This window comes from Sebastes fasciatus, chromosome 13, assembly GCF_043250625.1.
Source record: "Sebastes fasciatus isolate fSebFas1 chromosome 13, fSebFas1.pri, whole genome shotgun sequence".
Lineage (NCBI taxonomy): Eukaryota > Metazoa > Chordata > Actinopteri > Perciformes > Sebastidae > Sebastes > Sebastes fasciatus.
The window spans coordinates 17,428,245-17,438,939 of record NC_133807.1 but is presented as its reverse complement, the minus strand read 5'-3'; the positions used below and the strand labels follow the sequence as shown (position 1 = coordinate 17,438,939).

Below are 10,695 nucleotides of genomic sequence, written 5' to 3'. Positions count from 1 at the left end.
CCCTCCTCCTCTGCCTGCTCGCCTTCACTCAGACAGCTCAGCTCGCTCCACCTCTAGACGTGAACGCGCGTTCACTCCACACTGCAGAAGAGTTAGTTTAGCTCTGAGAATATCTAGTGAATGCACAGTGGACGTTTGTGCAGAAATAAATGCTGCAGCTCCTCCAGACCAACAGAGGCTTTCCGTGTCTTGTGAAGTGACGGAGCTCTACAGAGATTTACGTTGTCTTCTCGTTACCGACCGGGTGCCGGTGCCTCCTCTGTTCTCTCCGGCTGCGGGCGGAGAGAGCAGGGAGACACGCTGGGGAGCCCCGCTGCCTTGCACTTAGGCAGGAAAAGCCAACACTAGGATCAGATCTAAATCATGTTCATGGAGAGACCTTCGTCTGGTCAACTAACATTACTGCCAAGCAGCTGAAATATAGAGTGATATTGTGGTTTTAGCTGACGTGTGTCGCCTCACTGTTTTGAGTGATGCTCGTTCAGGTATATTGAGAGCGAGCAAGCGCGAGCCCGACGCTGACTTTCGTTGATTTCACGGCCACAGGTGTCGCTGTTAAGAAGCATTTCTGAAAGTTACAAATAGTCCCTTTAACCGTTTTCAGTCATTTTTCAAAACAGTCTTAACATTGTCTAAATTGTGAGTGCAATTGTCACACTTCATTTTTCAAAACCTTGTTATTGTGTCAGTAAATTGGCCAATGCCACCAAAAGAGGGTTTTTTCTGTCATCGTGTGAGCTGTACTGGTCAAAATGTTTATACTGTACATGTTTTTTCACTATGGTAGTCAACCCTGGAACTATGTCTTATATGTTTTTTGTTGACACTGACTGCTTACTGTAGGATACATTTTTGTTGTAGCCATTGTGTATCACACTGCGCTTTTTAGATTCCCATTTCAACAGTAGGTCAAAGTTTACTGGGAAAAGTCAATACTGTACAATACTGTAGTACCAGCCCATCGCACAGCAGTTTGTGAAATAGTATGATGTAAAATTTATTGATTTAATGTAATTAATTTGAGAGCTGATATAAGCTCATACAGAATATATGTGGTACTGTCAGATAGTGTGAAATAAGATGATTTGTTTTTCAAACTGTGAAGCTATTTAAGGGGAAATATTAGGAGGCAACTGGATTTCAAGAGATCGTGCTTAAGAGGAATATAGACTTTTTAGAAGAAAAAAAAATACTCATTAATTGTGTATTTTTTTTTAATGTCTTTGTTATGTCTTGTGTAGCAGAGTTATTCCACTTTACAGGATCTATCTTTTGTTAAAAAAAGAAGAAGAAGAAGAAGAAGAAGGGGAAGGAGGAGGAGGAGGTGGAGAAGGAGGAGGAGGAGAAGGAGGAGTAGAAGAGAAGAAGGTGGAGGAGAAGAACGAAGAGGAGAAGGAGAAGGAGGAGGAGGAGGTGAAGGAGGAGGAGGAGAAGAAGGAGAAGGGGAAGGAGGAGGAGGAGGTGGAGAAGGAGGAGGAGGAGAAGGAGGTGGAGGAGAATGAGAAGAAGGAGAAGGAGAAGGAGGAGAAGGAGGAGTAGAAGAGAAGAAGGTGGAGGAGAAGAAGGAAGAGGAGAAGGAGAAGGAGGAGGTGAAGGAGGAGGAGGAGAAGGAGTTGGAGGAGGAAGAGAAGGAGAAGAAGGAGAAGGAAGGGGAGTAGGAGGAGGAGGAGAATAGAAGAAGGAGGAAGAGAAGAAGGAAGAGGAGAAGGAGAAGGAGGTGGAGGAGAAGGAGAAGAAGGAGAAGGAGAAGGAAAAGGAGAAGGAGGAAGAGGAGAAGGAGGTGGAGGAGAAGGAGAAGGAGGAGGAGGAGGAGGAGGAGGAGAAGGAGGTGGAGGAGAAGGAGAAGGAGAAGAAGGAGAAGGAGAAGGAGGTGGAGGAGGAGAAGAAGGAGAAGGAGAAGGAGGTTGAGGAGGAGAAGAAGAAGGAGGCAGAGGAGGAGGAGGAGAAGGAGGAGGAGGAGAAGAGAAGAAGGAGGAGGAGGAGGATGAGGAGAAGAGAAGAAGGAGGAGGAGAAGGAGGTGGAGGAGGAGAAGAAGGAGAAGGAGGCAGAGGAGGAGGAGGAGAAGGAGGAGGAGGAGAAGGAGGTGGAGGTGGAGGAGGAGGAGGAGGAGAAGAGAAGAAGGAGGAGGAGGAGAAGAAGGAGAAGGAGGCAGAGGAGGAGGAGGAGAAGGAGGAGGAGGAGAAGAAGGAGGAGGAGGAGGAGGAGGAGGAGAAGAAGAAGGAGATGATGAGCGCCCCCTACAGGCCTTCAGTAGTACAGCCCTAAATGTGTCGTCACCAGTCTGCTCCCACCTGTCTCCTCAGGTAGGTTCACCTCCGTAAGAGCTCCGTAAAGTTGTTTTTTGTCTGTAATCGTGTGTTTTCTTGAGCTCCCACTTATCAAACAGTGTTTCTGTGACTATACTCGCCGTGTGTAGTTTGTTGTGGAGTGATTTATTTGAGCACTTTGCTAGCTTGATTGTTTGATTGTCAGCTTGATTGAGTCACTTCACGTTAACATCTTGTAAGCACATAGTTGTTTTAATATGATCTGGAGCTAGTTAGCACTAAGTCTGTCTGTGTTTAACCTAATTGAAACCTCGCTGTTATCAGAGTAAATGGCTGGTTGGAGCCTCATTTATTACACAATGCAATAAACAAACACACTACATGATTGATCTATGTTTGGTTTATGATGTGTTGATAGGAACATGTAGGGCTGGAGGGCAAATAGAGCAGTTGTTATATTATATATTAGGATTCATTTTGTTATTGTTTTTTTTTTTTTTTTTACACATTTTTTTAACTGATGAAAGCTTGAAAAAAAGAAAGCCTAATGTTAAATATTTTCATATATGTTTAATAATTTTGTCATCCTGATTGTCCTTACTCTAATTTTTTTCGTTGGTCTATTCTGTGCACATGGCATCTTTTGCATGTCTGTTGCTCTTCCTGAGGTTTTCTTTTTCCCATTAAAGGTTTATTTGGGGGAGTTTTTCCTTATCTAAATAAAGGGTCTAAGGACAGAGACTGTATGCTGTAATTTACAGATTGTAAATCCCCTTGAGGCAAATTTGCTGTCTGTGATATTGGGTTCTATAAATATATTTGACACAACTTTATTTAGTCCAGACATCCAATAACTGGAATGTCTGCTACACTCACACATGACTCTACACTTCACAGCTTAGCAATTATATCAAACACACCCTTTTCAAACTACGGTAGGGTGATCAGGTGTCCGACTTTATGAGGGACTGCACAGCATTTTTATCCCTTGTCCCACATCCCACATATTGAGACGATGTCCCACATTTCCATTGGCTCTAGTTTTCAAAATTCCACTATAGTCTACCACTGCAAGACAGACGCTTTTCAAAAATATCCAATGGCTGTGAAGAAAGCCGGGAAGGCTGTCTTCACGGCGTTGTGTTTGCTCACAAACAAACTGTGCACACGTGGGTCAAGTGCAGGTTATCATTTCACCATCTTTGCTACGCCCAACGTGGAAAGCTGTGAGTCACCACAAAGTCACAAGCTATGCACATTTAGCCGGAATATGCTGCAAACTACCACAAAGAAAAGGAAGAGCAGCTACAACAAAGACTTGGAAACTACTTATAAGTGGGTGAAGTCGGTGGAAGGAGTTTTGCCAGTTATTTTCCAATTTCACACAGCATCATGAAGAGACACAGTTCATGTGAGTCTCAAACGTGCGTCTCAAAGAGATGTGTTGATCTATGGATGCATTCGGGAAAAGCATAGAGATTAGCAGAATAGAAATGTAAATTTTTTAAGTTAAATAGAAATTATAACAACATTTTAGACTACCTTTCAGATAACTTGTCCCACATTGTCCCACACAAGCATACTCTTTGTCCCACATGTGGTTTGTCAGGATCTGGTCACCCGATTTCAAACTGTCCGTGCTCCACTCACTGTTTCGATAAGTTAACATGTGGCTCTATTTGATAAAGACGTTTGCATACTAACAGTCCCATTATGTTGCTTGAGTGATGCAGGTGTTGGATGGACTGCTGCTGCTGGCTGCTGTAGACTACATCAAGCTGCAGTTTCCTGTCCATGCTGTTTGGAACCGCATTGTTTCTTCCCAAAGTTAACTGTCAGCGACTGCTGCCTAACTGCTAACCATTCATATTGTGAGTTTATGTCTTGGCTCTGTTCACTTTCTGTTTATGTGTTTGGAAATATGGCTGCCCACACTGCTTGATGTCCAGCTGCTTGTGTTTTATGTCTTTCTGCTGGCTGCTAATATTTGCTCCAATGCTGCTGTTTACGGATCGATATGCAGCATTTCTTTTTGGGTTGTTATTTGGCATGTGTAGTATGATGCTTTCATGCTGTTCATTTGTGCAGGGATGAAAAAGAGATACTGATGTTTGAGTAATAAGTAATTGGTTTTGCAGTGCAATCCAGACTGTTGTTGATTTGTTTCCTCTTAGCTCACTGTAACCAGCCTGTACTACAAAGTGAGTTCAACATACCCAGGGTATCTTCTATCTGGCTTCACTAACCCTAACAACCGAGATCCCGCTAAGTGGTCCTACAACTGTGGTTATCAACTCGGTAAATCAGCCCAGTGTTCCCCAATCTGTCTGTGAGCGCGTCACATTAAAGGGCCGGTGATTGCAGCATATGACCAATCGCAAACATGGACAAGTCTACTGTCGGTAGAGCGGCATATTTTACAAAGGTAGAGCAAACTATAATATTAGACAAGTACGAAGTAGTTAAACACACGATCCAGGCTAAAAGCAACACAATTGAAGCTGCCAAATGAAGGAAGGACAACTGGCAAAAGAAAAAAATTGCCGATGTGTGAATGCGTAAATGAAGAGACTTGTAATATCACTGTTCCATCAAATGCATGAGTAGATGTGACTATAATTACTTTGTGTATTCCGTTACATTAATATGTTGCTTATAGAATAGAAGATACTTAATTATTCCCTTTGGGCAAATTATAGCGTGTAAGACTATTTAACCTTCTTCCAGCTGCATCTCCAACCCCAGTGGTGTGAAACAGACTTGGGAGCAATTAAAAAATAAATATTAAAACATAATTAAAAGCGGTAAGCAGGCTTACTTTCATATCTTATGATCACCCACAGCATATATAAAAGTATCGGTAGCAAAATAACACAAGGCAATTAATACAGTCTGTGGGAACTGTAAACGCACGACTCGTATTACGTATTATTAATTTATGTATTTTTGAATTGCTTTAATTAAGTTTCACTCCATCATGGTTGCAGCTGAAAGAATAAGGCTAAAATATTGTCATACACGCTGTAAGAATACACCAATGCAGCACATTAATTTAATGGAATACACACTTGCAATGATATATGTTGGCTTTAATAATGTAAACACAGTTGGGTGAGTTCACATAATTATTTTATACAATATTCGGTTACTAATTACTATTCTTTCCTGTCCAGGTCGCTTGGAATCATGGATGTACTTTCCAGAATCGACTCCCTGACAGACAGACAGACTCTCTCCAGCAAGGTAAGGCTCTGCTGCTTGTGCTAACATGTTTGTTGGGAATTCACAGCTGTGTCCCAATTCCATACTGCACATTGGAGGTTTTTAGTATATACTAAAAAGTTTATATTCTACACAGGAAGGACGTTAGCGTACAAGAAATATTTAATGTTTTAGAGATCAGGAAGTGATACATAAACAACACATGATATATGCCATCTTGAAATGCCAATGTTTTTCTTGTACGCTAACGTCAAAAATATACTATCAATATTAGTATATAGTGCATGCTGTACACAATTATGTAGCATGGAATTAGGACACAGTTTTGTCTCTGTTCAGTCAATGTTGGTGTGCTTGTAAATACGTTGCTGACTGCTGGCTGTTTCTGCTGCTCTTGTGTTGCTGCTGTTATGAATGTACAGATTTGCAGTGCTATCAATTCCGAATTGATTTGTTTTGTGAGTGAGCTAATTTTCCTCTGGCTGTGATGCTTTCTTGCTTTTGCTGTGATCAATTATGACGAAGGATGTTGGAGTAGTGAGTATTATGGGATGTATTGGTTTTGCATTATATCCCCCTCCAGCTTGTTGTTGTTGTTTTGTAACCATCCCTGAGGCTAAGGGTAATATTCTATGTTGGCTCTAGGGATGTAAACACCAGTGTTGTTGTTGCCACATAGTTATTTCCTGTAATATTTGGACAGCTCTTCATAATAATGCCCTTTCAAGTATGAAGCAAATTTTTGTGTCTGTATGCATATTGTGTGTTTATGTTTGTATGCTCAGAAATATGGCTGCGAACGCTGCTGGTTAATGTTTGTTGTTGCTGAATGCAGTTCTACGGCTTTCAATTTCAGCTCTTGTGCTGCTGTTTTATATGTGCAATATTTGTGGTATTTGGTATTAATCGTGAATTTATTTTCTTGTGGTGGCTGACCTACGGTAATCTTCTTTTGCTTTTTGTTCGACACTGCTATGCTTTTGTTTGTGCAGTGATGGAATATGAACACTGATGTTGAATATTATGTGTTACGCGTTGGATTGATTTTGTTATTGTTTCTTCTCACTGCTCACTTGCTCGCTATAACCAGTCTTTTGGTTGAGGTTCTTTTGCTTTAGGGATGGAAACATGACTATTCAGGGCTGTGCGTTAACTTGTTTTACATATAGCACTGGTGCTACAGAGATTGAAAGTTTTGTAGCACAGACCACACAATTGTAGCACAAATATAAAAGTATCAAGTCATTGCGCATACAAAATATACTTTCAATATCGCAGTCGATCATGTTCATTTCATTTTGGGAAACCAAAATCGTGATCGCGATTAATAGTAGATTAATTATGCAGCCCTAGTTTAAACTCAAATCAGTGTGTTTATGTGACAGTTTGATTCACTGTTTATCATATCATAATTGCAACTAAACTGTGGAGCTTCTGTTTTATGGTTTACACTGCAGCTCCACTGCCTATCTGAAGCTCATAGCCACATACTGATGATCATCTGCTGCTTATCAACACCATATTATATTTCAAAAGACCAGCATGTCTGATTCAAAGCAAGGTGTCTTCGTGATTTCAATATGCTTCATAATTGTCTGCTGCATGGCTGACACGTGCTAGCTTCCTGCTGCATGTCAAGTGAATTGGTGTCTTCAGATTTATCTATCTCGGTTCTCTATAAGCTGTTCCTTTTAATGGCTAGAAGCACTTTGTTGGAGCACGTAGTACCAAAGGTCTCAATATCAACTTTGAACATATAACGAATTCACATAATCATCCGCTCTGAAAGTTGGCAGATTGAAATGATAGATTGTGTGTACGATATGAGTCACATTCATTATATCACTGTGCGATGGGAGAGCATGTTTAACATATAGATTGAGATGACAGATGATTCCAAAAGGCCCTTGAGATGACCTTGTTCTTTATTAAAGGGTAGTGTAACAATGAGTAATACACATGATGCTTTTTATGGTTTTCCCTTTTTTAAATCCCAGTCAAATTACATGAATGACCAACGGAGCAGAAAGCGTGCACCCAAGGTCGTGGACTTAGAAAAATTCACGGACGACATGTCGGTTGTTTGATCACAAAATTATCTTAATAATTCATCTCTCAATTGAAATGGTGGGCGCTGCAATGATTTGCAAAAAAAAAAATGAGTAAAATAAATGTCTCAAGTCTTAATTAGATCGAGAGGCTACAGTATATTGTCTCCCAGAAATCTTTCACATAGCAACACAGCAATTTAAAAATCCTTTAAATAACAATCAACAGGTTAAATTCTTATGTATTAAATACTTTTCAACATTGCCTTTTCTTTTATTAATATTTTAAGTTTGGCTTACAAAGTCCCAGCAGTTATTTGCTTGTCAGTGTCTTCTCCTTTACATGTCGCTGCCCAAGATATTATTGCACTGATAATTGAGAGTCAGCACTCTCAAATACACTATTGGTGTAGAGTTTAATTTTTGCTTTAACCAGAGGCTGAGGAGGAGAACCCCCAGGCATGCCCCTAATTAGCGGGGCTCAGTCTGAGAGCCTGGTGGAGGTCCAGTAAGGATAGGGGCTCAGACCTCAGACTCCAGACTGGATACCCTGCCCCAGGGCTTTGGCACATAGGGACTGTTGACTCTGCGCGCCACCAACACCTGCCTCCGCTCTCTGCTCCCAGAGCCCGGGTCTTCCCTCTGCCCTGTGCCATCGTAGGCCCCAAACATATTGTTATGGTAAACCACTTGCCTGTCGCTCATACGAGGCAGCATTGCCGTGTTATCCGGGCAGTGGCTTGTACAGGGAAACACGTGGCACATGTCCTTGGAACTGTCGTAGAACTGGGACGGTCCCTGAGCCAATGGCCCCACATACACCGGTAAGTCTGTGTACGAGTTCAGGTAGGTGGAGTAGTGTCTGTGCACCACCGTGGAGGACGAGCGGCGCAGGGCAGCAGCATTCTGCAGAATGGCTTCCCTGTAAGAGGGCAGCCGGGTGGACTCAGAGTACTTGAGCTTCCGCTTGTAAGGGTAGGAGCCCATGTGGGCTGGGTCCAAGTAGGCAGGCTCAGCAGCCAAGGGATAGCAGGACAGGTTGTGCCCCAGACTGCCGTATAGCTTGTGGGGCTTTGGGTTGGCCACTACCACCCGAGGAAACAGGTCAGGCATGTCTACGCGGGCGGAGGATGTGGATGTGGAGGGCTTTGTTTCGTCTACCTGATGGATCCGGTCGTTGCCCCACGTGGCTTTGAGGAATGAGGCGCGGCGGTTTAGTTTGTCCTTCCCCAGGAGTGGTATCTCCTCCATTTCAGGCTCCAGATAGGACCTCATACAGGAGTTGCAGCTTGTGCTGCCGCCCGAGTAGTGTCCTGGAGCGCAGGCCATAGCAGCAGCAGCAGGGGCGTGGTTGTTCAGGAGGTGATTGGCCCTCAACTCAGCAAGGCAGGATCGAGGTTCATCGTAGTCGCCTCTCACTCTGGGGTCTGCAGCATCGAACGTATAGATATGGGACCGTCTCCTCCGGCTCACACAGTCAGGGGGGTAGCTGAGCTTCCTCCTCAGCGGTCCTTTGTGCTCCAAGTAGATATCGGGCACATGGATCTCCCTGTAAGGAACAAAAGGGGACGTGGGGTGCCGGGATTGGTTCTCCACATACAGCCTGCTGCTGTGGTGGGGGTTAGAAGTACCGGAAGGAGGAAGGGGGTCCCTCATGGCGATGTGAGGACTGCTGAGGCTGGAGATGGGCAGAGTCCTCTCTAAGACATGCTGACTGTTGCGGGAGGGCAGCGTGTAGCGGAGCGGGGTGGGTCGGGTCACCACTCGGGGCTTATCCAGGAGGGGCTGGGTGGCGCTGTCCCCATAATGAATTGGGAAGGTGGGTGTAAGGGCCCTCTGAGGGTATGGGGAGTGGTTGTCTGAGATGCTGGAGATATAGGGCAGACGGCCATGAACCATGTCTGTGGTCGTCACTCTAGGTGGCAGGCCAACCCGCACATTGTCGCCCCCCCGCCTGCTCCAGTTCTCTATTGTTTTGGTGGCATTGTCTAGAGAGTTCTCCACTCTGGCAGAGGACACCATGTCCTTGGCCGTTTGAAGCATCTTTAGCATATTGGCTTGTGTGTAGTTGCCGGTGACGTCCGGACTCGGCATGCTGCCGTTGTGGTCACTTTGCTCTACTCCATTGAAGCAGCTGTAGATGCCCTGAAGAGAGACGAGAGGGTGAATTATGATCTTGAAGCCTCATCAGATACCAGAATGAACCAACAAACTCCCAGAGGTTATCAATCGTGTTTTACAGTCACCTTGAATTAAGTTTGGTCAATTTCTATGAAATTTCTTTTAACTTACTGAGCAAATGAGTTGTCATTGCGAAAAAGAGATTCATTGTTGTTTTTGGTAGTTTTATGTAGGGCTGGGGGGTGTGGCCAAAATCTTCTATCCCAATATAGATGGTGTCATACCTTGATAATGATATATATATCCCGATATAGCATGTTCTCTGATAATTCAATAAATAAATAGTCTATATGAAATAGGGGTGTAACGATGCACCGATCTGGATCGATATATCGATTCACTGATCAACGATCCTATCTCATCGATGCAAAGTGAAAATATCGATACATATCGTAATCTTTAAGATAAACCTTTATTTTTAAATTCCCACTTTACATTTATTCTTTTTTTATTAAAAAAGAATACATTGTTATTCATTTAAAATTTCTGGAAGAGCCCAGTTGTGAAAATGTCAAATCATGTTTCAGTTGCTTTTTTTTTGTGAGGTAACATAAATGTAACTGATTGTGTTGAATGGACATATGATATTGTCTCATATCAATCGCAGACCCCTGAATTAAATCGAATCAAAATCGTATCGTGGCAGACTTTGTGATATCTGCAAATATCGTGTCCTTGTCCAAAGAATCGATATATTATCCTAACGTGATGAAACCTGTGATTTACAACCGTAATATGAGATATCCACATGGTAAAACCTATTTGTGTATACTCCTGTGTGAATTAAAAACTTGACACATGGAAAGTACTGAGTATTTTCTCATTTAATTAAGAACTTTACTGCAAAATGAACATAACAGTTTCATGTTAACATTTAGAGAAAATAAATATTTCCAGCTATATACTGACTATATTTACATACCTGCACACTAATACAGAGTAATCACATTAAGAGAATAGTTTGATTTAACGGAGT

The 10,695-nt window shown here is 42.7% G+C and overlaps 1 protein-coding gene and 1 long non-coding RNA gene across 4 annotated transcripts in view; one reads left to right on the top strand and one right to left on the bottom strand.

Annotated features, from left to right (window-relative positions):
* Window positions 1-4,464: 4,464 nt before the first annotated feature.
* LOC141780580 (uncharacterized) overlaps window positions 4,465-10,695 on the top strand; it is a 148,990-nt gene continuing 142,759 nt past the window's right edge. For both annotated transcript variants that reach the window (XR_012596702.1, XR_012596703.1), the window contains exons 1-2: window positions 4,465-4,566; window positions 5,472-5,511. This is a non-coding gene — a long non-coding RNA (uncharacterized LOC141780580). The remainder of the gene's footprint in view (window positions 4,567-5,471; window positions 5,512-10,695) is intronic.
* grin2ca (glutamate receptor, ionotropic, N-methyl D-aspartate 2Ca) overlaps window positions 5,782-10,695 on the bottom strand; it is an 89,906-nt gene continuing 84,992 nt past the window's right edge. For both annotated transcript variants that reach the window (XM_074655852.1, XM_074655851.1), the window contains exon 13: window positions 5,782-9,683. In XM_074655852.1, the coding sequence (XP_074511953.1) occupies window positions 8,061-9,683 (1,623 nt within the window). In that variant the 3' untranslated portion in view covers window positions 5,782-8,060. The remainder of the gene's footprint in view (window positions 9,684-10,695) is intronic.